The 27,965-nt window shown below is 37.4% G+C and overlaps 3 protein-coding genes across 26 annotated transcripts in view; 1 reads left to right on the forward strand and 2 right to left on the reverse strand.

Moving 5' to 3' along the window:
• Positions 1–7,134: 7,134 nt before the first annotated feature.
• Positions 7,135–16,809, reverse strand: armc1 (armadillo repeat containing 1). 2 transcript variants are annotated; one of them, XM_039684966.2, is made up of 7 exons: positions 16,532–16,809; positions 15,642–15,850; positions 14,247–14,338; positions 11,637–11,826; positions 11,434–11,550; positions 10,557–10,631; positions 7,135–9,204 (listed from the first exon to the last, which is right to left on the reverse strand). In XM_039684966.2, exons 2-7 carry the CDS (start codon positions 15,801–15,803, stop codon positions 9,013–9,015), a joined length of 828 nt encoding a protein of 275 aa, XP_039540900.1. In that variant the 5' UTR covers positions 15,804–15,850; positions 16,532–16,809; the 3' UTR covers positions 7,135–9,012. The 2 variants fall into 2 exon arrangements, with proteins under 2 accessions (XP_039540900.1, XP_039540898.1); XM_039684964.2 differs by having other exon boundaries at positions 16,575–16,808.
• A 645-nt stretch (positions 16,810–17,454) lies between these two features.
• On the forward strand, positions 17,455–22,388 carry mtfr1 (mitochondrial fission regulator 1). 2 transcript variants are annotated; one of them, XM_039684962.2, is made up of 8 exons: positions 17,455–17,605; positions 17,961–18,066; positions 18,148–18,252; positions 19,114–19,238; positions 19,323–19,549; positions 20,529–20,784; positions 20,863–21,037; positions 21,115–22,388. In XM_039684962.2, the coding sequence occupies exons 2-8, from the start codon at positions 18,031–18,033 to the stop codon at positions 21,160–21,162; spliced, it is 972 nt and encodes a 323-aa protein (XP_039540896.1). In that variant the 5' UTR covers positions 17,455–17,605; positions 17,961–18,030; the 3' UTR covers positions 21,163–22,388. The 2 variants fall into 2 exon arrangements, with proteins under 2 accessions (XP_039540896.1, XP_039540897.1); XM_039684963.2 differs by lacking the exon at positions 17,455–17,605 and adding an exon at positions 17,644–17,857.
• A 107-nt stretch (positions 22,389–22,495) lies between these two features.
• pde7a (phosphodiesterase 7A) overlaps positions 22,496–27,965 on the reverse strand; it is a 52,689-nt gene continuing 47,219 nt past the window's right edge. For all 22 annotated transcript variants that reach the window (XM_089125728.1, XM_089125739.1, XM_089125737.1 and 19 more), the window contains 7 exons: positions 27,343–27,443; positions 27,120–27,251; positions 26,854–26,945; positions 26,501–26,645; positions 25,443–25,539; positions 25,264–25,344; positions 22,496–24,278 (listed from right to left, as the gene is read on the reverse strand). In XM_089125728.1, coding sequence (XP_088981854.1) covers positions 24,055–24,278; positions 25,264–25,344; positions 25,443–25,539; positions 26,501–26,645; positions 26,854–26,945; positions 27,120–27,251; positions 27,343–27,443 — 872 coding nt within the window. In that variant the 3' untranslated portion in view covers positions 22,496–24,054. The remainder of the gene's footprint in view (positions 24,279–25,263; positions 25,345–25,442; positions 25,540–26,500; positions 26,646–26,853; positions 26,946–27,119; positions 27,252–27,342; positions 27,444–27,965) is intronic.

Consider the following 27,965-nt stretch of genomic DNA (forward strand, 5'->3'; position numbering starts at 1 on the left):
TTTATTATCCTTCTAATCCAGATATCAGCTATTTCATCAGGCCGGAAGATATGCATGTCATGAATTATTTTGACACGGGGACCTTTTAATTTTCTCCAGCAATATTTCATCCCACCAATCAGCGGCTGAAGTCAGCGGTGCCGCGCGGCCGTGGCAGTGTTAGAGGACAGTGCTCTCCCGACGGCTTCAAATCATCTGGGAGCTGTAATGAGCTATGGACACAATTATTATCATCTCCTGTGCTCACACATTTCATCAGCCCAAGGGGGGCAGATGCAAGATCACAAGCACAGGGAGCCTTAAACAGAAGCTATTCTATGTAAAAGTGTTAGGCTCCATGACATTCTGGGATAAATTTAAACTCTATTGATGACATTTATTGGAAGTATTTTGAGTCAACCATGTGTTTATAGTAATGCACTTACTTGGAAAATCTAGGGGCTGACGTAGCACAGAATTGTCCGTGTTTTTAAAGTGTAGCAATACAATAATGATATTACACAAAGACATAATAAGGGGAGGAGATAAACCACTTATATAAAAAAAAGCAATTTCGGAAATCATAACACTCAATGTGGCGGCTATAAGAATCGAAGGTGAATGCAATTTCACCATGTACAAGATCTTGATCAATGATCTTTTTTGATCCTGGAACAACATTCCAATCAACCAATCAGATTTGAGGGACAAGTTTACAGTTTAGGCCAAGGGCTTACAAGCAGGGGCTTTTTAAATTACGACTACGCTGCTAAACAGATCCGGGGACATTCACAAGATGGCTGCCTAGTGGACTGATATTTATCATTGTCTCATTGTTTTTACATCTTTTGACCTCATAATGCAAAATGTCATAACTTTATCTTCTGGTAAAAATGGCAGATTTCTGACTGGTATGCTGCTTCTCCATTCATTTAGTCCACTTTAACCCCACAACTCCACAATGGACTGCAAGCTTACATTCATTTTTGTGTGAAACGAATGCCCTATGTTTTTTTCTTTTGTGATAATCCATTACTCTTTAATTTTCATCAATGTTGCAATTACTTAAAACACAAGCAAATACAGAAGTGCATTGTAAATACTTAAAACGCAACCGAAAACAGAAACGCGCTTCAAGTAGCTACTCACAACTCAACCAAATACAGAAACGCAATGCAAATACTCACAACTCAACCAAACACAGAAACGCAATGCAAAAACTCGCAACTCAACCAAATACAGAAACACAATGCTGCAAATACTCGTAACTCAAACAAATACAGAAACGCAATGCAAATACTCGCAACCCAACCAAACACAGAAACACACTGCAAAAACTCGCAACTCAACCAAATACAGAAACGCAATGCAAATACTCGCAACTCAACCAAACACAGAAACACGCTGCAAAAACTCACAACTCAACCAAACACAGAAATGTGCTGCAAATACTCGCAACTCAACCAAACACAGAAACACGCTGCAAAAACTCATAACTTAAACAAAATACAGAAACGCAATGAAAATACTCGCAACACAACCAAATACAGAAATTTCCAGCTCACATACCTCTATTTGCTTCCTGTTTTCGGCCGAAGCCCACAGTCGATTGTCGAGTTCACGCGTGATCATTGGTGAATCATCTCAAACCTACCAGACATGGGCAGTATTTCAATTAAATGCATTTTAAATACGTATTTAATTACTTTAGTGTATTTTGTCATTTGTATTTTGCAGGTGTGGAAAAAATAAAATGTAGTTTGTAACAAAATATTTTCACAGAGTGTAGGCTATTTGAGTATTTCAAATAAATACTTAAGAAAAATCACCATAGTAATGTCATGATTCTGCCCTCGTGTCCTTGATTTTCTCTAGTCTTGAGAAAGGATCATGAAAAACCCATGTTTTGTGTGCAAGCACATGGCCTTTTTTTGGGGGGCCATATGCTTCTGTTGTCTCGTTACGTACCCGTCCCCTTGTTATCCTCGTCTTGTCATTGTCCAATCAGCTTCACCTGTTCTTGTCATTAGTGTCATATCTATATCATCCCCTTGTGTTTGCTGTTCTGTTTTGGTTCATTGTGATTCTTACCTGCGTGTTACCATACGTTGTTAAGCCTTGTGAGTATCCTGTCGAGTATTATCTAGAGATAGTTCTGACTCTATATTCGCTGTTTGTTTATCGTCTAGTCTTTTGTCAAGTCATCTAGTTCTGTCACTCTTCATCCAGTCCATGTTTTGCCTGTCTTTGTCCATTAATAAACTGTATGTTAAGCTTCCTGTCTGCGCTTGGGTTCATCCGCAAGACCATAACAAGTAAATGATTTTGCTATAGTTCGGTCTGATGTTGGCAATGGCAATGTCCAGGTTAGATGCATGAAAATCACGTACCCTGTAGACCGGCCTCCCTTCAAGAAGTGAATGAGTTTTGAACACAGGAGAAGTGGCGCTGCTCCTCTTAAAAACGGCATTAAAGGTGCTAGACCCAAAAAAAGGCAGAAACATAATTGATCACATTCATGTAATTTTTGCTAGCGATCTGCTAGCTGCCTGCCCCATAAGCATGCCATCTAAAAAACCTTGTCTCTGTAGGCAGCCTAGGCTATGAGATCTGCACACAAAAACAATGGGTTCAGCAATCACTAAAACCTAAATAAACCATGTTAAAATTGACCGGAGTTCTCCTTTAAAGGGTTAGTTCACCCAAAAAATGAAAATTATGTCATTTATGACTCGCTGTACTAATGTCATCCCAAGCTCGTAAGACCTCCGTTCATCTTCAGAACACAGTTTAAGATATTTCAGATTTAGTCTGAGAGTTTTCTGTCCCTCCATTGAAAATGTATGCACGGTATACTGCTCTTGTCCAGAAAGGAAATAAAGACATCATCAAAGTAGTCCATGTGACATCAGCAGGTTAGTTCAAATATTTTGAATCATCGAAAATACATTTTGGTCCAAAAAGAACAAAAACTCCGACTTTATTCAGCATTGTATTGTCTTCCGGTTCTGTTGTCAAGCCGCGTTCACGAGTCTGCAGTGACGCTGGTGACGTAAGACGCTGCTGACGTGTATCTGGTGCGTCCGTGTATTCGGGTTCAAATAAATATGGCTGGGCAATATGTCTTCCTCTATCGAAATCCTTAGACATGTTTGCGAAGATTGTTTTGTTTACAGCGTGTGTCTCCCTCAGACTGTAAACGAAGCTCTGGCGCACCAAATAACACGTCAGCAGCGTAATCATTTTTGGCAGTAATCAACAATCAACAGTGAGCATAGATTGCTTTTTTTATTTATTTTACAAAGAGGCTTTTTTAAACTTGCTAGCTCCACTCTAAAAAATATATATTAATCATAAAATATTATAAAAAAAAAAAAAAGAAACAGACTGCCTTATAAACACATCGAAAATAGTTATCAATAATTCGAGGGACCACAAGACCCATATTTAGATTACAGAGTACCATGTTTCTGTCTTGTTGCATATAACCTCACTGTATCTTGATTTCCGGAGATAAATGTTTATGGAAAATCTGGTCTCATTCCTAAATCTGTGAATCTATGACCTTCTCCCAACCAGGTGATGACCCTAGATTTAAAACGAAACATTACAGAACATTACACAAGGTGCCATTCCCATCAGCCTTTGAGGAGAAGAAAAATGTTTCAATTAAATCTCCAGTATCAGCACCAGCACTGATTACACACACACTTTCACATCCTCGAAAAGTTATTTGACATAAATTACGGGTGTCACATCATTTTCCAGCACATAGAATGTAATTTACGGCCGATCCCATTGACTGGGAGCTGAACCTCGAATAAAATCGCCAAACTGCCTGGGCAATAAGATGCACCTTTCTCTCCCATCAGCACACAATCAGTCCGCCGGCCACAGGCAGATTAACAATGCAAATACTGCTCATGATAGTAACGACACATTTATGCACAAATACGGAGCTGTGGTCGATATCTTTCAGAGCCAGGAAGGTTTGAAGCCATTGGTTTTATCAGCTCCCCTCTTTAAATAAAATGAACTGCCTAGACTAGAGGATGGAAGAGATGCATCTGTAATACTCAATAAATTAAAACATGTTTTAGTGGAGTTCACAGTATCACTGTATTTGTCTTCAAGGTGAGATTAAAGGTCTTAATGACAGTTTTGTTTTTCAGTCAAATGCAAAACTTTTTTGCATACACAACTTTTTGCGGACATTGCTTGAGTCTTAAAGAGAAGTTTTCTATAGGTTGTTTTCTACATCTATCAGTATTGTATTTATGAATCAAGTTCAGTGAATTTATGAATGTAAGCAGGACACTTGATGATGTGTCATTGAGTAGCCTATTCTTCCATTCATATTTTTTGGAATTGGATTACATTTAGCCATTTGTGTCATTTTAAAATCAGAAAGTGCTTCAATTTACTTTCCCAACCGTTGAGACCTATTTGAAGAAAAATAAGCCATGTTTGGCAAGGATGTTAAAGTGCATGATTAACTCATATTGTTGGAATGACAATATTACCGTAGGTTGCTGAAAACGTGCCACTTCATGCTTACCTTTGTAATTGCCAACAACAGCTGAAATTGCATCAAAGCTCTTTTCTTTTTTTTCTCTCACTTGTTTCTCACTTTACTGTCTGACCTTATGTAGCCCCACCCCTTTTCAGCCCTGCGCTCGTTGTCTTTTGTCTTCCGGTCTGTAGTTTCACAGTGATCTTGCCTATTTATGAATAAACGGCTCGTTTTAAAATCTTCCCGGTCAACTGACATTTGTTAAGACATCTGTTTTAAACATTACAATCCTCATAATAACTTTCGTTAACTTTACACTAAGTATATCCACTTCAAAAGCTATTACTCCTGGACAGCAATGCCAAAGAGATATGCAGATCGACCGCAAAAACGGAAGTTCAAAGACAATTTTCTAAAGATGGCGGCGCCCCGTTTTTATAAGTAAAATAAGTAAAAGAATTTTCTAAAATAAAAATAAAATAAATGTTTCTAAATAAAAAGTTTCTAAAATATAATTTTGAAAAGTTTTAAAGGTTTTCTAAAAGTATTTAATAGTTCTAAAGAAAATCTTTAAAAGAATATACAGGTTTGATTTTTATTTTAAAAACTACTAAAAACTGAAATTCTAAAAAAATGTCAACTAACTTTCATTAGAGTATTAGTAGACTGTCTGCTTAAAATCTGCGAACTCTTTATTATGATTTTCCTGTTCAGTCATATTGACTATAAGTAACTTTGCAAGTACATGTCAACTCATGTTAACCTAACAGTCTACTAATACTATAATGAGAGTTAGTAGACAGGTGCAACTTATAGTCAACATAATGTGTTAAAGGGACCTAAAAAATAAAGTGAAACCGGATCTTTTAGGGCTGTTGGTCGCAAAAAAATGACATGAAATTGATCAGAATGGGTCTTAGTCTCAATGAACACTTGCACACGGCCCTCATAAAGCTGTCATCAAACACTTAACACTTTGAACACTTAACTGTGATCATTTAGTTAGGATTCGGACGCAGCACTTCACTGAATGAAAATCATAGTGAACCAGTGCCTCCTAGTGTCAGGACTACACATTTACTGTAATAAAAGTGTCAGACATTTCACCAGAGGCTTGGAGAGGTCTCACAGCGTAGTACTGACACAATTACCCCCAGCTAAACCTGCCATACGAGCACAGTATGGTAGCCATATGCATGTTTTCTAGGCCCACGGCCCAGTTGCAGTAGCTGACCCACTTCACATCACGATAGTGCCATAGGGGTCTTTCAGAGATGAAGGTGTGTATGTTGGAAAAGGTGCATGGTGATGATTTATGAGGCTTTCTCTCCACAAGGCTTGTTGGAAGCAGACTTGAAACACTTGCCCTGATATCTCCCTAAACACATACCTGATATGCTGCCACACTCTTTTTCCTCGAATCTACAATTGGATTAGGAACTTGTTGATTTCCCTAAAGCTCAGAGATCTAACACCATGTACAGATTCCTAGCTGACCATGTCTCTAGTCTATCCAAGGCTGGAGGAGGTGGGTGTCCCCTATGGCTCTTTTATATGTACTGCCCTCCGCTCTCTTTCTCTTCTCAGGCCATTGCGAAATTAATTCTAGAAAGGATTTATTAAAGGGATAGTTAAAAAATTCTGTCATCACTTACTCACCCTCATATTGTTCCAAACCTGTATGACTTTCTTTCTTCAGCTGAACATAAAATAAGATATTTTAAAGAATGTTGGAAACCAGACAGTTCACAGCACACATTTACTTCCATAGTATATATATTTTTTTCAAGTCAATCGCTATTTGTCGACTGTTCGAAGACCAGCATTCTTTTAAAAATCTTCTTTTGTGTTCAACAGAAGAAACTCATAGTTTCGGAACAACATGAGGTGAGTAAATGACATATTTATTCATTTATATTTTTGGGTGAACTACCTCTTTAAATTGTTTAAATTGACAGTAAACACTTTTACTCTAAAAGAATCCTGAAAAAAAAAAAAAACTGTATGATGGTCTTCCTAAAATTAAACAATACAACTGAAATGTTTCTTAAGCACCACATCAGAATATTAGAATCATTTCTGAAGGATCATGTGACACACTGAAGACTGTGATGATCCTGAAAATACAGCTTTGATCACAGCAATATATTACATTTCAAAACAAAATAGAAAAATTATTTTAAATGGTAAAATTTCACCATAATACTGGATTTTTGACTGAATAATTGCAACCTTGGTGAGCATATGAGTCTTATGGAGTGAGTTATACACAGACTTATTGAAACGAAACCTTATTTACACATTTCAAAATTCACACACATAAGCAATAAATGAAAAATACACATTTCTAAAATGCCTTGCCCCATTACTATAAAAGCAATTTGTTTCTACAAACTGAGGCATGAGTCAAAATTATTTACTATATGGTAAATCAACATTAGAAAACTGTAAAGCCACAGTAGTAATTCACGGTAAGCACTCTATTATCAGATTCTCAGGCGCTTCTTCTTGGAGTTCGTGAGCGTCCAATCTTTAATCGAAAAGAAAAGAAAAAAACAGCAAACAAGTTCATACTAACAAATTGGTGTCACCAAACCTGATGAAATGCAATTTACAGTGAAAACAAAACACAACAAACCAAATTTATTTTATCTATTTAATAATCCTTGTCATTACTGGGAACAGCCAAGAATTGCGTGTCCTAAAACTCTTTGTATATAACAGCGAATATGCCATGTACATGAGAAGCTACTAAAATCTACTGTCTGCCATGGGTTCTGGTTCTGCGTTCCTGGAATAACAGTGAACAGTAGCCTAAAACGCTTCAAGGAAGGATGATGATGTACAGTACAAGAGGAGGGAAATAAAAGTACAGAAAATGCAAACCTCATTTCAATTTGGACTTTGTTCATAAATATAACACTGATGGCCTCTCTCTCATCTTGCACCCAACTAGAAGCACGCCACTGTGTGTGGAGATTCAATGCTGCTTATAACAAATCCTTAATGTGAACAGACATGATACGAGTTTTAAAAAAAAACAAGTCTCTTAAAGTGCTGCTGATTAAATTGTCAAATCAGCAAAAAATACAAAAGTGTGCAAACACTGATGCTTCACAACAACCAAAGTATTCCAGCATAATAAGGTGAAAAATGAAATTGATTTCAATAGGACAAGTTACATTTAGAAAAGGGCATGTATTGGTTTCTGTAGACTCATTTTGATGCGAGTCTCATTTTGGAAACACCCTAAAGCGAACGCAATGGTGACGTACACGAGAACATCAGTTGCGGGAGAATGTACACACATCCTAAATGCGATATGCGAGGTCAGTCGATCGTCTAAACTGTTAAAAGACACTATAGGTCAGGGAGATCTCAGAGAAAGGGGCAAGGGGTGATGGTCATGCAGAGGTGACAGGCACATATCCCATCAGATTTGACCGGATCATGCATTTGGCTAGCAGGTGAACCCACACTGAAATGATCATGTGTATGAAAGGCCCTGAAAAAAACCATTCAGATTTAAGGTATTTAGAAATACACAGAAGAAAAAAAAAGCATTTATAAATGATCAGTATGGCATAATGGAAAACTGTATTGACGCTTAAAGGAGAAAAAAAAAATACAACCTTATGATATCAGTTCCTAAAGGGTCAGAGCTACTTTACAACATATTTTAGTAGTGTAACAAAGGTTATTTGGTGTTTGGCACATGCTGTAACAAACAACACACAAAAAAAGGTTAATATTACACACATAGTAACCACCATTTCGTGGTGACTTCCCTTTACTGGAGACATTAAACCGTTAATTATTATTTCTGCACACCAACCAGCGTTGGTGTTTTAATGATGGATCATGTGAACTCATTTCAAATTCAAACCTAAAAAAAATCATGTCTCGAGAAGGCTTTAGAAGTCAAATAAAGAGAATTTAAAACCGTGAAAATGAATCACTTGAACAAGCTACGTAGTAGAGGCACACACAGAAGGAATGGGGTTCAAAAAAGGCATCAAAAATACAGCATGCTTTGAAAAGTGCTGATGAATTATAACATTAGGATTATTAAATAATTGGGGGGGAAAAGTGGTTTAAAATGTACAAGAAAGCCGAGATGAAGGGTTAGAACACATCAGAAAACACCCTAATTCATAGTAACGTAGAAAACCTCAAGGTACGACCCACCCAGCGAAACCCCGAGCAGAAACAAACCCGCAAGGAGGATCTGGGTCCAATCGTTTGAAAACCTTCTCCCAACCAAAAAAAAAAAAAAGTGAGTAAGAGAGAGCAGATACACACAAAACTCTTTCTGTGAACTTCTCCCGGTTGCTCTCAGTTTTTAGTGTCTCGTGTGGTGCGTATGCAGCGTTAACGTGAGTTTCGGGAGCAGGTTTGATCGCGTACCATTTACAGCCGCCTGTCATGGTGTTTTTAGAAAGTTGGAACACGGTTATAAGTTTATTGCGAGATGCGCTCAGCAGTCCGTAAAGAGGCGGGACATGCGGGGAGTCGTCGGGTCACCAGTAAAATGAGCGGGACAGGAAGTTGGCGGCCGTGCTTAGCCAGGTCACGCCATCTTGCACCGAGCCCAGTCGCGTCACGGCCTTGTGCTGCTCCTGAGACGGGCTCTCGTCCTCGGGCAGATAATCCGGCAAATTCATGTTCTGCTCGACCACCACATCCGAGTCCTCTTGGAATGGGATTACAATCTGGATGAGAGGGACAAGAGAATGATGGGAACAATGACCTATTTTGTTTTAATTGCTAAGCTAGCAAGCAATACAAAATGGAATTAAATAGGCAAGGAACAAAAAAACAAGCAAATAAATTAGGCAAAACAACAAAACAGACTGCTAACCATCTGAGTAAATGTTTTTCTTATATAACAAACTATTAGATTTAAGTAGCAAATACTTAAATACAAAATATTATACAAATATTAAAAAATTGTAAGTTACCATTCAATGACCATTCAAAAGATTTTCTTTATATACATTTATTCAGATTAAGAATAAATGATTAAGATTAGAATAATTAGAACTTGTTCTTGAGCACCATTTATATATATATATATATCCTCATTATAAATACCTATAGAGTTGGGAGTCAATTCTTTGAGTCAACTATTACATTGCATTGGTTAAAACATTGATTTAACTACTTATTTTGAATCCCTCAAATATTCATTTTTATGAAATATGCATTTTTAAAATATTAAAATGTTTAAATACAAAAAATATTGGCGCACATACATATAAACAACATTAAAAGCTTGCCTTTCACAACAGCGGGTCTTTTGAATCAACGGCTGTTTGGTCAAAATTATTACCATTATTTAAAAATACAACTCAAATATCATCATAAGGTTAAAAGATTAAGACGTTTTATTTTTAGTTATATCACTCTAGCCCAAATTACTATGTAGCTTTCTCTTTGTGCCTGTTCAAACAGAAAAAGTTTCGATATTTCAATCAACTGCGCCACCTGCTGGTTGTTAAAGGAAGTGTGTGGTAAAGCAGTGTTCCAGACCGCAGGGCTGACAGCCACCGGAGGTCATGACTGTGCCGCTGCAGGTACACATCGCCCTTCCAATTCAACCAGAGAGGACACATCTTTCTTTAATGACCACACACTGCATGCCTCCAGGGCCCTCTGACGCAAGGTTTCAGGGGGAGAGGGACATCCTGAGTGATCATGTCATGAGGGGGAAATGAGTAACTCTTCTGAAGGGGAGGAATAGATAGACAGCACCAGCTCCACATGACAAGCTGCATTACCCTCGGCCTTCTCACGGTTTTGAGGACAGACGCGGCCACGACAGCATCAGCCAACATCCTCAGGTAGAGGTAATCAACAAAACTTAACGAAGCTTGAGAAAGGGATAGCTCATCCTAACCTCAACACTGTTATATTTACTCTCTCGTGTCATTCGCAGCTCATTTGATTTTACATGGAATCCATAAGGAGATCAATTTTCAAGATTATTTTTTTCTTCAAGAAAAAGGAAAGTATACAATAAAGGTGACATGATGATACTCATGTGTTTGTTTGATTCACTCACCTCTGATCCGTCTTCCCCCCTCATTACCTGCTGTGCCTTCATGACTTTGGTTGAAGCTATAGCAGTTCCCAAGGCCTGGGGAATGAAAATAATTGCATGAGAATGCTGAAATGGGATTTCTAGAAGCATCCATAAAGAGTGATTCGTTTCTTCAGAACTGTTGGTTTCAGTGAACTGGTTCAATTGATTTATTATTGTTTTTTACATCACCAGTCAAATCTTTTCACAGACGTCCCAACCTGGCATTTAAAATGTACTATATTTTTTAAAAGTCACTTATGCTCACCAGGGCTGCATTTATTTGTTATGTGACATGCAGTAAAAAGTCATGTTGTGAAATGTTATAATATAAAATAACTTTTCCATTTAAATATATTTTAAAATATAATTTATTCCTGTGATGGCATCATTACTGCAGTCTTCAGTGTCACATGATCCTTCAGAAATCATTCTAATATGCCAATTTGGTGCTCAAGAAGCATTTCTTCTTACCATCAATTATTAAAATGGTTGTGCAGCTTAATATTTCGTAAAAAAAAAAAAAAAAAAAAAAAAAACAGGATTCTTTGATGAATAATAGTTTAAATGAACTAAATTATTTTTTTGTAGAATATAAAAGTTGTTACTGTCACTTTTGATCAATTTAATGCATCCTTGCTAAATAAAAGGAAATATAAATAAAAAGATTGTGTCCCAAAATTGAACAGTAGCATACATTAAGTTAAATTTTAATGTTTTTTTTACTTCATTAAAAATACAAGACGTCTAACCAACTTTTTATTGGAATAAAAACAAACAATATACTCAATCAAGGGAACACTAGATTCATGTTTAGCCTGTAAACGGTACTATTGTTTCCGCTAGATTGTGATCTCACCTCGGCCTTCAGGTCCGAACGGATCCTCACCACGCATCTCTTCACAGCCATTTGGAAGGTAAAGCTGATGACTCCTTTGATCTTTAGCAGTGCCTCTTCACACAGACTCCTCCGAGTCTGACATAAACAGATCAATTGTGTCAAATTGTGCAAATATCTGAAAATTAAACGGGTTACAGCACACGTTGTCTGACTGCAGTTACCGAATCATCAAGCCCGTCGATCTGAAGCACCACCGTTTTGGCCCGTTTGTTCGTGCCGCCCAGGAAAAACTGAGCTTTCCTTCGGCACGAGGCGGACGCTCCCGCCTGTTCGGCCTCCGCACTGCTGGAGTTCTGCAGGATCTCGTAGATCTCAGAGGCTAACAGCTTCGTCTCGCCTGGCGACGTGCTCCTAGACAAACACATGGACACTTTCGATGAACAATGAAATAATCGAGCAAATATGCTCGTCTAGTCTTTTTAAAAGAGCATGTATTGTACAATTCAGTGCTGATATTTGAAAAGGTCACCACTCCAGCAGACAAGGGGACACGACATAGATCTGTGCGGGGGGTAATCTGCACACATGAGGGCTTCAGAAAAGAGCTTGAACAAACTAACCTTTAGTACTGAAACAACACTGAGATTCATTCCGTATGGTTTAATATCAACCAAGTATAATAGCACATTGAATGTAAAGTACACGTAAAAATGAAGAGATTGATTGCCCCTTGCTTAATATACTGTCAAAAAGATAATGCACACGGAGGTTACCCCTTGGTACATCTTACCCCCCTCTGCCCTATGGATTGGGGGACAAAAAGGCCTTAAATACAGAACAAGAATGAAAACAAATGGAAAGTTATTGACATTTTTTAATGAGCCGGTCTGTTTCTTGGTGGCTAACTATATAGTCAAGTGACCTGTTCATTTAATGAGGTTAATAAAAACAGCAGTTCATTGACATCATTTTAGATTAGGCATGACATCAGAATCTTGATTTGCCCTACAGGCGCTAATGGGGGAGATGCAACTCTGCCATCATTCATGCAGAGTTACAGGAATGGGCATCTGCTCACTGGCATATCTGAGCTGCCAGACCTTCCCATGTACACCTGAGGGAATGCTGACGACATCTATATCCTCCGTCTAAAGCAAGTGGTACATCAACTTCTACAGCCAATAACAGCACATTCACATGTAAGTCTTGGAAATTACAAAAAAAAGTCAGAAAACACTGGATGTTCCTCATTGAAACAAATACAAGCATTAGCATAGCTTAGTTCTGAGCTCTGTCGTCTCATCAGGGGTGATGAAGGATTTCTTCACTTCCTCTAGCCATAAGATTTCACAGACTGGGGCGATACACAACCTCTACCCAAAGTCGTTGTGCCGGAAATAGTGACGGGCAGCTTGTGGAACTGCAGGGCACTCCTTGATGGCATCTGTGCTAACTGAAGTGACTGGTGAATGGAAGGGGGCGGGCAGGGAGTCACCCTGAGAGAAGGATAGGCAGCTCTCTGCCAATCATCGGCACTTCTGTCTGTGAGGCTCCATGTAAACAGAAGACACTCGCCGTCTAAAAGCCTGCAGACTTTCGCACTCGAAAAAAGCCCCAACTGCAGTGTATATATAATTATACTTGGATATTGCGCCTCTATAGTTAGCCTTGGGGTGTAAAAAACATGCAGTTGTATGAATATTTAAAGCATCAGCTGGCATCTACGTTAGTATTGTTTGGCGTGAGGTAAAAGGAGTGAAAGAAACCCTGTTTTCTCAAGCATAACCTAATAAACGCTCAACAATACAGATTTTTTTTCCTGTACTAGATCAGATTTGCCTTGCCACTTTTTATAGTTTTCACTGGCCCTGTCACATCACATAAAATATATATATTGTGTGTACATATGCGACACTGAAGACTGGAGTATTGATGCTGAAAATACAGCTTTGACATCACAGGAATAAATTACATTTTAAAATGTATTAAAATAAATAAATCTAAATATAACTGTTTTTACTGCATTTTTTGATCAAATTAGCATAAGAGACTTTAAAAAAAATTGTACTTGTAATAATAATAATAATATAAAAGTAGCAAATACTATTTTTTATAGACAAAAAGGTAAAACAAACAATTTGAAAAAAAAATGTGTGAAAGTGACAGCTATAATGTAACTAAATGACAGGCACAGCTATAAATTCATAAATGTATTTGTAAGACAATTGTAGTTTCCTTATTCTAAAAAGTAAAAAAAAAAACATCAGTTTGGAATGGATACACTTTTTTGTGCATAATTGATAAGTGTAAGAAGTACAGAAAATACAACACTAGCCTGGATAGAGCGAATCACAACGATGTCAACAGGCCCTAAACTCTCTCACACTAGCCATCCTTACTGTTGAACCCTGAGATATGATGTCATTTCCCTTTCTTGCCAGGTAAATGTATAATAACTGATCATTGAAAAACCCATATTGATCAACCAATATTCTGAATATGGGCACTGAACATGAACTCCTTAATGTGGTATGATTTTCTCTTTTCTCTCTTAGACTGACCTCTGCTGGACATCAACCGATGGCGAGCAAAACAAATGCAAATCAGGTTGCTTGACAGTTCGCATTACGCTTAAACAGCAAGATCGCATCATCGCTCCCATTTAGTTTCAAAACAGACAAATCCGCTTATGACAGTACGACCTTTCTTGCCCGCCTCACGCATTCACTTCAACTAAAGCTGCAGGATGAGGTTTTCTGCGGAAAGTGCAAACTGCAAAGCGAGCTCATGTTGCCTTCATGTTTTGTGGCAGCATGATGGGAGCGACTTACTTCTGCATGACGTTCTGCAGGCTCAGCATCATTCCCAGCTCGCCCTTCATCTTCTCCCTGTTGGCGTGGCATTCTGCCAGGTAGCGCACCGCCTGGAAGGACACAGAGCCATTAAGGGTCACGCAGGGCCATTACAGAGACATACCGCCAGGCACAGCTGTGAGAACAAATCCATTAACACAACACCAGGACTACTTGGGTCAGAATCACTGTGTGGGGTACAAAATTCTGAGGGGACATGAAAAATTTGGGGTTCAAACCTGGAAATTAAGTTTTATGATTTCAAAAATGCAATGAGGACAATATTTCTAGTTCAATTATAAAATAACCATGTCCACTTGTCAACAAAGGTTTTTTCTTGCTTCCACTGAAAAACACGATGCTCTGTAACATTCTAAAATCGTGCTGGAGAGCATGGATCATGATCCAGATGTCTCTGTCTGTCTTACACAAGAAGGGAGGAAACACTTTCTGTAGAAGTTAGGCTAAGCTTTGTGACAATATTGGACAGCAGGTGGCAGTCTTGTGAAGTGTCTTTGGACAGCTGGGAGGGCATGGAGTGATCAGATTGGTTGATATGAATGCCTTTATCAAACAACTGATGTCAGACTACTTGAGTTTAATAATAATTACGTTATTATATTAATTATAATAATAGCAGTAGTGTTTTAATATATAATAATAAAAAAAACACTATATTAGGTACCAATTATTAATATTTGTACAAGTTTATTTGAGTTTACTAATAGTAAATTATTATTCTACTATTCTACTAATACTATTATTATTATAAACAATAATTAGACACAATATTAGTTACAGATTGTTATTATTGATATAAATATCATTATTGACTCAAATAATGTTGCTATTTTGTATTATTATTATTAACAATAAGCCATTATATCACTGAAATATCATTATTATTGTTGTGTATACAATCATTTTTTTTTTTTATATATTATCATTGGCATCAGGGCTAGCTGGGTGTGCGTTGAGTGATCTGATTGGCTGATATGAATAATACATTGATATCAATAACTGGGACATTTAAAAATGACTGGAAGTATAAGAGAGTTCTAAAATCATAATTGCAACCTATTGTGCTTTATATTGGGATGTCTGAATGTGAAACTGAATCTAGCAGAGACAGCACACTATAATACACCATTCTATAGATTTCCAAGAAATGTGGAAACATTGCTACCAGAAAACATTGCTGTGTATTAGAGAATATCAACATCTACCAAAAGTATTTGAAATATTCATAATTATTATAGCATAACGTTGGAATTACATTTGAGTTCCTAACCTAAACTAACATGGCAGAAAGCATCTTACAGGTTGCTATGGCAAGAATGCCTGCACAATTCTTGAGTGCAAACTGGATCTTACCAAGAGCGCAGAGTAGACCACTTGTGGGTTGGGGTGGTCGAGGAAGAGAATGAGGCCTGGCAAACAGCCTTGATCTTCAACAATAACTCGCCTGTTGAGGGGGTCAGCAGCTAAGTCCCTCAGCTGATTCACCACAGCCAAGGCATCCGGCTCCCCACTCATGGTGCTCCCACACCAAGGGCCATGCACAGCAAATACACTGATCTTAGCTGAGGGGGGGATCAAAAACACAATCATTTCTGATACCATGGAACTCTTTGTTAATTACAGAAAGCACACACAGATTTATGATAATAACATAAAAGCTGCTTTAAATTGAATTACATAATTTTAAGTGTGCTTAATATTTTTAAAAATAGGATCTTTTTAATATTTATTTAAACAAAAAAAAAAAAAAAAAATAGGAACCGGAGAAATACTGCCTGACGTCACTCAGTCAACAAGCATTATTGCCTCGCGACACCTTAGCATTGATTTACTGATTATCTTTATACACGTGGCTTATTTATGGCTTTCATTGTGCACTGAATGACCAATGATATTCAAATAGCATAACTAGGCCTTTAACGGGGCCTGTGCTAACCGGCTAACATTGACACGGCATCACAAGACAATGACACTCTTGAATTCTCACATGGGACATAAAACGGCATGTAAAAGCAAACATATGGCGCTGATTGCTCATTCATATTTAGTCTACAGACATCAATACAGGTGGATCTGAATGTCTTTCTATGAACAAAAACAATGACAGCAAGCAAGACAGAGAAAGGCAGAATCTACTTCTATCGTGTCATATATAAATCATCGCAGATATGTAGCCAAATAATAATGATACATGTACAATCAGTGTATTAGTTTCTGATGTTCGTGGTCTCTATCTTGTTAACCTTGTGTGTGTGTTGTGGCACTGTTGTCCACGCATAACCTTACAGCAAACACGCCCAGGACGGCTCTTCGCTTCAGACGATCCTGCCAGTCAAAGAAGGATCCCAACAAATGAACCGCTGATGGACACGAAACTGGATGTAGCTCGTGTAATAACGAAGAGAGTGAATATGGTTAAAAGTCTTTATGACAGCTGTTTTGGTCAGGTAAATTTGGCCATTATCTGCGGAGCTTTAACACCCTGTACAACACTTCCTGGAATTAGACAGACCGATTGGAGGGTATGGACTATGACATCATGCGTTTTTGACCAATGAGGGAGCGTTTTACTAAGATACTGTGCTTCACATACAATACAAGTGAGCATTACAGATAAACAAATCAGAACTAAAGCTTCCTAAATTATTTGTTTAGCTTAATGAATGTTTGTTACTAAAATATTAGGAATAAAATTAATATATATTACAGTACATGACATCATTTGGTTCTGCAGTGAGCACCGTTTGGAAGCCGGTAGAAAATGTCCAGTTTCTTATATGAAATGACGCTGACATCTAAACAAAACATTCTTCCAAGTACAAGAATTTTATATTCAGACATAAAACAACGGACTAGGGTAGCAACAAATGCATAAAATAAATGTTTGATGCTATTTTAAACAACTAAATGTTTTTAAAGACTCTCAAAACAAACGTTTCTTTAAACAAACTCAAAATAAAGTCAAACTCCGTTACACACCTATGCACATAGACATTATGCCTATGCATACCTCGCTTATGTGAGTCAGTCATCACTATGTCATGATTGGACAGTTTAATTGCCTATGCAACATTCTAAGCCAGTGGTTGGCTTAATACTTCTAGAGCCCACCCATTGCTGGAATATTCTCAATACCTATTGGCTAATATAAAGACCCGCCCCTCTAACTAAGCGAGTGCTGCTCCCACAATGTGGAAAAACTATGGTAAAAACATTGGTTACAGGTTACCACTGGATTCGGTCTGGACAGCATTAGCATAGCATAGCACAGTCAGAAAAGGTCCTCTAGAAAGATCTGTTACACTACAGTCTGGATGGTAAGACATCGATATTTCCCTGTAATTTCCTATTAGGAGTCCCGACATTTTTTTGTAAACAACTAAGAGCGGGTTTAATACAACAATGAAACAATACGGCGTGGGTTTTAGCGCATTTAATTAACTGTAATAAAGTTTTGTAGATCGTTCAATTGCCCTCCGTCTGTGTTGTCTGTTAGTGACAAATAGTCTCGTGCAGGAAACAACAACTAGAAAATTGTAGTATTTTTTTCCTGGCAAAATAATATCAAGGTGAATAATGGCTGTTTTCATGAGTGGAAACCACTGTTACTGTATTAAATATGAGATGATTTAAAATAAAAATGTATGAGTGTAAAGCATTGTTTTTGTTTAGGTTTTGATCTAATGATGACCTAGCACAGATCCTTGATGATGATGAGATAGCTCTGTGACTATATCAGAAGATGATCGGAAATCCTAGACTGAAGGAAATGGATCTGGTAAGTGCATGGAATCATATGCACAGTTTTGGCTAATCTTTCATCCTTATAGATTAATGATTAGCTTTTTGTCTCTCTTAGGCTTTATCGTCATCATCATCAAAGCCTTATGGGTCATCCCGGAGTATTGTCAGGAGAATTGCCACAAATCTTCCATTGGCGCCTTGTACTCGTGTCCATTTTCAGGTAACTTAAAGCGTCAGTTTTTGTTAATTCAAATGTCAATCACAAGTAAAGGAATATCTCAAATCATTGTAATGATTTCAGCAGGTGATTGAAACGATGTCTACAGGCTTTTAGTATATTTTGTGCACATATTGTTTTTGGGATCCCTGTTATCTTATTTTTCAAATATGTACCGTTTCTATTTTATTTTAGTCCATTATTTTCTTTGTGATTTTCCATCTTTATTTTAGTTTTGCATCTCAAAATCTTTAACACCCTCCATCTTTAGCCTTCTTAAAGTCTTCAGCTTTATTTTTCAGTTCTCCCGTACCATCAAATTTCCTTCCTTTTCTCTGTTTCATTCTATTATTGAAGAATCACAGGCACTGGCAGTTCACAATATCTAATCTATCCTTTTCCCACTGCATAAACTTTAAATTTACAAGTATGATGACATTAAACCCACCTTGAAACTCGTATTACTGTCTCTGTTTCTCTCTTCTCTACCCTTCCTTCCAGCTGTCCTGTATGTCAGGAATGCAACATGTCTCCTTTAGGTCAGTTCTCTGGTTCATTTTTGAAAAAAATAGGCCTAGGGCTCTTATAAAAAGTGCTTTTTTTTAAATAAATTGCTTGGCACTTATAACATCCTCTTCATAAAGAATTGAATGACACTGTAATGTTCTAATTGCTCATACAGCACTTTGTTTATTGCTAGGTGATTTTTAAACCGGTTCCCCTTGTGCTATTTACATTGCCGTGCTGTAAAAACATTTGCCGCTTGCTCTGCTGTTGTGTTTCTGATATGGTTTGAGTGCTGGAGTGTCTGTGGCAGGTGTTGTAATTATTAACTGTCCTTTAAACTGTCTTTGGGCCGCGCAGCTTCATCCTTTCACTTCAGGGGTGGGTTTCCTCAACCATTCAAATGGGCCAAACGGCCTTGTGGCCACGCTCGCTGACGTGGGCTGGATCGAAAGAGAAGAGAGCGATAGCCCTGGCAGAAATAGGTGAAAAACATTTCTAATTGAATTAGGAAACATATAAATGTTGATGTGTGGTGTTTAACATGTATTTATCTGTATGTCCTGCAGTTTTAAGGCAGATTCTGGGCTGTTTTTTCGCACCCAGCACCGCAGGCCCCTGAGACGCCAGCGGTCATTACCCAGCTTGCACCAGGCTGAACCTGCGCCACAGAGCCAGACGGTCATCAATGATGAAGCCATTCAGAAGATCAGCGTTCTTGAGACTGAGCTGGCCAAACTCAGAGCACAGATCGCACTGATAGTTCAGGCACAGGAGCAAAGCGCTCAATCCACAGGTACACAGGTTTTTGCGTATTTGCTTGGTTAGTGTGTTTCTGACCTCAAATCTATTTAAGTATATAGATGTAAAATTCAGCAAAGTAAATACTTTGGTACTAATCGTTTTTACTAGAGCCCGACCGATAAAGGATTTTGAAGGCCGATACCGATACAAATATTTGTTGGTTTTAAAATCCGATATATCGGCTGATATTTTGTTTTTAATTATTATTATTTCAGAAACGCGCAACAAAACATTAACAGATTTCCCTAACATTAGTTATTTGTAGTTATTTATGAGGTTTAACTAAAATGATATGATAATGCATTTTAAAAAGAATCAGAGATTTTAAACAGAACAGACTGATGATAGTGGCATTAGCTAGCTTTGTGGTTAGCTAGTCTATGAGCCATAATTAAGCAATGGATAACGTCATACTGCAATTGTAAAACATACATTTTCAATATAACAGGCCAATGAGAGATGATACGTCTCATTGCTATAACTGTCACGTGCTTTTAAAGAAATATTTCAGTCACATTTTCAAAAGTTAAAAGGACAGTCAGTCTTCTACACTGTAACAACGTAACGTAACTATTACTAGCTAATTCTGCTTCACTCTCGGCTTATTCAACAGCAGCAAAACTGGACATGATAGTCACAAATTTTGTCATGCTTATTTGAGTTAAGAGAACAGATGGGGATGTTCTTTTTATTGTTATTCAAGCAATGCATGTCTTGTGACCAACTCAACGAGTGTTGCCAACAGGGACTGTGTAGAGTGCCCTCTGGTGGACAAACTATACAACTCCAACACTCATGACATGGTCCAAGTGTGTTTCGTCCATTTTTATTTTATGTTTGAAATATTCATTTATCGGCCATTATAACTGCCGATACCGATAGTTTGGAAAATGCCTAATATCGGCCTGCCGATAAATCGGTCTGGCTCTAGTTTTTACTACTTTAAAGTCGCAATATTTGCATAATTTCAGCTCCAGCGCCAGGTGGTCCCCCAGTACCCCAAGCTCTACCAATGGCCCCCCCTCCTCCACCACCACCTCCTCCTCCTCCATGTCCTGCCCCTGGGATGCAGAGAAGCTATTCCGCCATTGACCTCATCCGAGAGCGCCGAGGGAAAAAAGCGGGGCAGGACACTGTACTGGACTCAGATCCCAAAAAGCCAGAGCTTCCCAGCATGCTAGATGTGCTGAAAGATATGGGGAAAGTGAAGCTGCGCTCAGTTAAGAGGTGAGTATTACTGTTTGTTTTGGACCGTGATTCTCATTTACAGCTTACCAATAGGTTAATTTGTCCTTTCGTTCACAGTCATCAAGAGGACGGCCACACAAAACCCAAACCCGTTGAGCCCACAGATGCTGCAGCGTTAATCGCAGAGGCCCTGAAACGCAAGTTCGCTCACCGCTATCGTAGCGACAGCGAATGTGACGGCAGCTTTAACTTGCCGGCCCCTGAGCATAAGACCCACGTAGAAACTCCGCTGGTTAGAGAAATTTCTTGACATCTTTCTGACGTACGGTGTCTTAATGCTGTAATGATTTTGTGCTGTTTCTTTTGCAGTTTGGACAGCACATGTTGAAATCAACTGGAAAGAAGAAACTGTTCTAGGATGAGGCCGAGTCATGTTTCTTCGCTGTGGGTTAATGGAGTTAACATGATGACTCTTAATTTAGTTAACTTTTCTTGTTGGTTCGTAAATTTTGTTCGTGTTCACTTTTAAGAGAGCATGCACATGCTAAAACACTAACGCAGTCAATCTGGTTTCCCTATTTTGTAATTTTGCACTTTGAAAAGTTCATCTCTATCAGTACGTGTTGTGCCGGTCAGTTACATCGTTAATGCCAGTTACATGGAAACATGTCTTTTTGTTTGTTTTTATCTGTGGGTTTAGTTGGATTTTAACAGTTCAACAGTGCAAGAATTCAAATTGTTTGAAGGGATAATGTTAAACGAAAGCACCAAAGTGTAAGATGATTTGTTTTTGTTTTAACAAGTAGTTTTATGTGTATTTTTTAACATCTGCACTTTCTACTTCAAAGGTACAATTCATAATTGCTGGAAAATCACTAATTTCTGATATTAGCTTTTTTCTGTCATGCTGCTACCACTACAGCAATTATGAAGCACTTTTGTGATCATAAATGAGGCTTAGATGGTGCCGTCAGTAGTATTTGCTCTCTAATGTTGAGACTAGCTAATTTAAAATGCCTTTTTAGGTTGTAATTTATTATTTTGGGAACATTTAGTTACTTGAATAATGTAGTTGTGTGAAACCAATGCACAGGATAGTATGTATAACAAGTCTATTGCCAGTTAATCATAATTTACCGTATTATCAGAATTTTGACAGTGTTTGTACCTTTTAAAAGGGTTGTTCTTTTGCACGTTTGACCTAGTCTAGATGATTTTTGACAAAACCAGTGAATTATTACAATTATAATTTCAAGGGTTTATACCTAGTTTAAAGGGATATTCACCCCAAAAATAAAATTCAGTAATCCTCAAATTGTTCCAAACTTGAATGTTTCTCTTTGGTCTTTTGAACTCATACGATTTTTTTGAAGAATGTTTGAAACTAAACAGTTGATTGGCCCCAGAGACTTCCATAGATGGGAAAACATACTATGAAAGTCAATGGAACCATCAACTGTTTGGTTTCAAACATTCTTAAAATATCTTTTGTGTTCAGCAAAAGAAACTCGTGCAGGTTTTGAACAACTTGAGGGTGATTTTTGGGTGAATTATCCCTTTAATGGCCAGCACATTATTTCACACTACAGAACCATTATGAATGGGTTTTCAGTTCTTGAATAAACCTAAAACAATTGGTGTCATGTCATTTGTGTAATGGTGTTTCTTTAGAGCTAAATTTCAACCACAAGATATTCAACACGTGATTGGGTCTGGTTTGTACAGAACAGCATGAGCTCATGCCATCCAGTAGAGAAACATTTTGTGAAGGTTTATTCATCAAAAATGCAACTGCAACAAGTATGTATCAAAAGGTTATACGGCAAAGCCTTTACAAAATGGCTTGACACAGGTCGTCTCCCCAAAATGGCTGTTACAACAAACTGTAAACAGTTTTTTTTTCTTAAATCAACAGTCTTACAGCACTTACAACAAAAATACAAATCACCTAAAATAAAGCACCTCTTCTCTTTCCGAATATAAAGAGAAGCACAAAACTGTCCATTCTGTACAGAATCCAAAACCATACACAAAAATGGAATGTTCAAAAATGTTAAAAATCCAATTAAACCAACTCTCCTCCGTACTGTATATAGATATAAAACAAAAAAAGAAAGTCCACGACGAAAGGCAAAGGGTCAGACAGTGCACTAAATGGACAATGTGATGGGTTTTAAAATGAAAATGACAGCTGGTTTGGTCACTTAGCTTTGTGCATAGTTTTAAGGCATTGTGTAAGCAGTCTTCCGAGGAGACGAGAGTGGCTTTGAGACATTCTGAGAAGGACTTCTTATCTTCCTTTACAAAATACAGAGGAGAAAGAGGCACCTGTACTTCCTTGTTTCTCCCAATAAGCAGGTCAGTGAAACCCTGAGCGAAATCCATGGAGAGTCCGTTCAGCTACATGTCCTGTGACAAGATCCTTCTTCCATGGTCCAAAGGGTTAATCTCTGCCACCTTTCACAAAGTGACGTTCCTTCAACACAGGGGGGGCACTGTCTGAAATACAAGGGAGAGAGATGCAATGGCGCACAAATGGCATTTGTATGGCATCTGATGTGTCACACCGGCGGGGTTGCAGTCTGACAGGTTTTGTTGATCATCAGCAGTAGGTTTCGAACAAAATGTACAAGTGGTTCTTCACATCTGTGCTTAAAAGGCAATAAATCACAGAACTAACATGATTCAGTTAAAAAAACAACATGTGTAAACAGTCTTCAGAGGCAGCAAAACGACTGGGCTCTTCACATTTGTATTTTTGTACACAAGGAGGAAGATTGATTTGCAGAAGCACTGGCACACGCTCACACACACACACACACACACACACACGCTCGCACGCATTCGGTTTCACACACATTGTCTCTTGGTGCAGTTGTAAAAACCTCTCCTATAAATACTCAAGGTGTTCCAAATGACTTTCAGAGGAATTCATTGTTTCAAAATGGCACTTTAAAGCCATAGGAGGGGGTTCCTTCCTAGCCCACATTCCCTTACAGTCTTTAATCAAAGCATTGGAGCTGAATTAGTAACACCCAAAAGAAAAGGGGAAAAAAAGGTTAAATAAATAAACCACAATAATTAAAAGGAAACAAAAAAAAAAAAAATGCAGCAGTAGCCAAATGAGGTATCTATGTATTGCTCTATGTCAAAAGGGTCAATTTAAAATTAAATAAATTAAATCCACAAACAAACGAAAAAGAAGAAAACGAAATCATCAGTGGTTGGTTGGAGATGGGTGGCGAGCAACACAAATGTGACGCAAGATGTTTGGCTGAGGGCAGTAGAGGTGTTCTTCCTGTTGGGGTGTCATGACTCTTGGCTTCCCTGAGATAAGGCTCTGGAACTGGGCTCTTCGGTGGCTCGGGTCGGCTCGGACTCCCCCTCCTCGGAGCTCCCCGACGCCTCGGGCTCCATGGCACTCCAACTGGCCTTGTTCAGGCCCAAATGACCGAGCATGGTCTGAGAGAGCCGCGTGTCTGAAAAACGCGCCCACTCGGCAAACAGAGGCTCCACCACGTATGTCATGAAACCTGGTACCAGAAAAAGAGAATCAGAGGCAGAAATCACTTGATCAGCCAGACCTTAGAAATAAATAAATAATAATTATATTATTTTCACACATCAAAATAATAATAATAATAAAAACAAATTATTTATAATTTATATATAAAATATTAGATAGTAAATAAGATAGAAACCCTTAGAATACAGACAGGGATAAAACTGGAAAGTGTAAATCCTAGTTTATGCAGATTTCTGACTATTTTTGAGAAAATTAGTAATTAAATTAATTAAAATCTACAGACATAAATATAAATAAATAAAGCTAAATAACCCAACCAACATGCAATTATTTTATTAAAATAAAAATAAAAATTATTTAATAATAATAATAAAAAATTATAATACAATATATGTTAAAATAAGACTTCATTTAATTGTTTTTATTATATTTTGTTAATTTATATTATATTTTTATTTCACTTTATAGAACAGTAAAATTACAATACTAACATTTACGGTTTGATCTTAATTGCTTTACTTGCAAATGTTAAACCATTGAACTTTTATTTTGAGCTATTGTAATTACTATGAATCGAATCTAAAAAATAAACAGTGCAGTGCTTTACTCTGAAACATGCAGTGCGACAGACTACATGTTTATAAAATATGACAACCATTGTGGTTTAATGTTTGCACAAAGCCATTTCACATTCTCACAACTATGCACTGGCAAAACTAATAAAAGTTTCAACACTGTCCCGCAGATGTCCCCCGAGCTCATGCAGTTTATTTAGTAGCGATTTCAATCATCATATAGTGAACACCCCCCCACCTTCAAACCATTTCTTTCTCAGATTTATGCAATTAACATGGGTCATACGTTTCAGGTCGGAAAAGTACAGAAAATAAAATCACATCGCTGCACATTTTATATCATTTTTATTACTATTCTCTTCCTCCCAAATTCAGGGTGAGCGCTGAAATCACATAAATGATTGTTCCGGTTCTTACCGATTTGAACACTGGCTATGGTGTTGGCTTCACTGTCACACAGTGGACTGATTTCAAGTTTATGCTTCTTTTCAATGTCACCTAAAGAAGAAGACAATGCCAAAGCACAAAGATTAACTTTTGAACACGGTAAACTAGTAGCAAAAGCAAAGAGTTTGGTCATCGTGAGTGCTGGGTACCTTGGTGGAAAAACTCCTCTGTGACTTTCTCACTCCACTGTTTGCTGAGCTCCCACGGTCTACATGGGTTACAGATATCTGCACACTTCAGGGCCATCTGGAACACATGAACACATGGATTTGTTTTTAAGTGCATTAAAGTGTCTGTCTTTATTTTAAAATATGGTGCGCAGCCCCTTCTACTTAAAACAGGACTCGCAGATTTATCACATCACAACTTCAACAACATCAAGATAAGCATTATAGTAACTAAAACAAACTTTATTCATAAAAAATAGTCATTTAAAAATTTTCACAAACAATTTTAATAAAAATGATTGAACGATTTAAAAAGACCTAATATTTAATAGATTATGGTCCTCAGTCAAATGAAAGAATTTTGATAACACTTTACAATAAGGTCCTACTAATAATGAGTATTTATACATTTTTGTTTACATAATTAAAAATAAAAAATAATTAATTAATATTAACTCAAATAAATATTTTTGAATAAATTTTCATTATTAGTTCATGTTGACTAATGGATTCAACTAATGTTAACAAAATGCAACCTTTTACAACAAGTTTCCATAGGTTAAGGTTAGTTAGTGCATTAACTAATATTACCTAACAATGAGCAATACATTAGTTACAATACTTATTAATCTTTGTTAACATTAGTAAATAAAAATACAACTGTTTTTGCTAGTTCAGGTTCATTAACCAACGTTAACCGACAGAACATTTGATTTTAATCATGTAATAGTAAATGTTGAGATTAACATTAACTGACAAAAAAAATGCTTTAGAAATATTTTGCATGTAATATATTAAAAAATTAAACCTAGTTACTGTAAAGTGTAACCCATGTATTATTTGCAATAATCAATTAAGCTATTATGATTATACTGTTTTTGGAGAATGCATCTTGATTAGCAATGCATTTAGCTCAATTTAAAGCAAACATCTCAAATGTATTCTAAAAGCCATTTTGGCGCATCATTAGTTTATATATACATTTCTATATACAATTTTATTTATTTTATCGAAATGGATATTGAATATTAAATTCCCACCTGCAGAGAGAAATGCCGATGAGAAGAGTGTCCTAAACACAGGCTGTTCTCATCCAGATGTGTCCTGAACCGGGACAGATACTCATTCTGTCGGCTGATATCTGTGGCCAGAATCAGTGATCCCAGCTGCCTCTCTATACCCAGACTGTTAGAGACCCATTAAAGTCAGTCAATCATAAGAAACAGAAGTCATTTACAAGTCTTAAAGAGACAGCAACAAAAATCACCTTTTATATGAATACTCTAGGGCTCAAACAGAGAATGAAAATTGAAAGTTAAAAAAAAAGAAAAGAAAAAAAGATGGCTCTTTTGTGGTGTAAGCCCTAGGCTATAAAAGAAATGCGGAGACTGACCTGTCCTCGGCAGGAAGATGGGAAAAGAGTTCGGTCTCTCTGAGCAAACCCACTGCAGACCTCCAGTGATGGTTCTCCAGAACTGAGGTATTCTACAGAGCGACACACACACACACACACACGTCACTGCTGATCGACTTTGAAATGTTTACAAATACAGTAATGTACTTGGAGGTACTTAGACAATCCTCTAAGTACAATGTACTTGTACTTAGAGGATTGTGGAGCTAACGTAATGCTTAAATCCCATTGGATGATGCTCTAACCCGGTACAAAGCTGCAAGGTAATGGTTGGTTTTGATGAGGAAAGGCTGGTTGACTCCAGGGTGGTCCAGATCGTGTGTGGCCGCTGCTAGCAACCCTAAGAGGATGTCGAATGATGTGAGGGACTGGGCGAGCTGTGAATTCAGACACACAGAGACAACCGTAGGTCTGTAAGTACAGTAACGTAACAAGGGAATAATGGTACATTTAGTAAAGGACAATCACCTTGGGTTCTCTCAGGTAACAGTGCATGGCCTGGGTGACATCAGCAGCATGGACTGCGTTATGGTAAGGGTTTTGGTTGTGGTAGTCTTCTTGAACCAGAACTTGAAACCAGAGGACAACGTTTTATCCAAGTAATTCAGCAAGGTTATTACATGTCAGTACATCAGGGCTGCAGCATTTCACTTAAATCGATGATGACAATAATCAACAACAAATTTCATTAGTTAAATCAGTGCACTGTGGCATGTTGTAAACATTTTGGTATGTTTATAATACTGATTTTACATTTTTTTAATAAAAAAAGTAGTATAAATAGTGGAAGTCACAGCCAACCCAAGTATACTCCAAATATGTAAGGACTTATTAAATGCTTCAAAAAAAAAAAAAAAAACCTAATTTACAATTAATGTCTTTCTGCTGTTTAAAGTATTTCATTGATTGTATTCTTGAATGTATTACAGATTCATTATAAATGTATAATTCATGTAAACAAGTATTTCCATTTTTCAAAAATGTTGTTAATAAACTACATAATTATTATATTATATATAAATAATATTTAAACATTATGGTAACTTTTTAGCAAATGTCACATACTGCATTTAGGTTTAAAATGTATGATA

The sequence above is a fragment of the Pimephales promelas genome, chromosome 22 (genome assembly GCF_988280905.1).
Source record: "Pimephales promelas chromosome 22, fPimPro1.hap1.1, whole genome shotgun sequence".
Classification (NCBI taxonomy): Eukaryota; Metazoa; Chordata; class Actinopteri; order Cypriniformes; family Leuciscidae; genus Pimephales; species Pimephales promelas.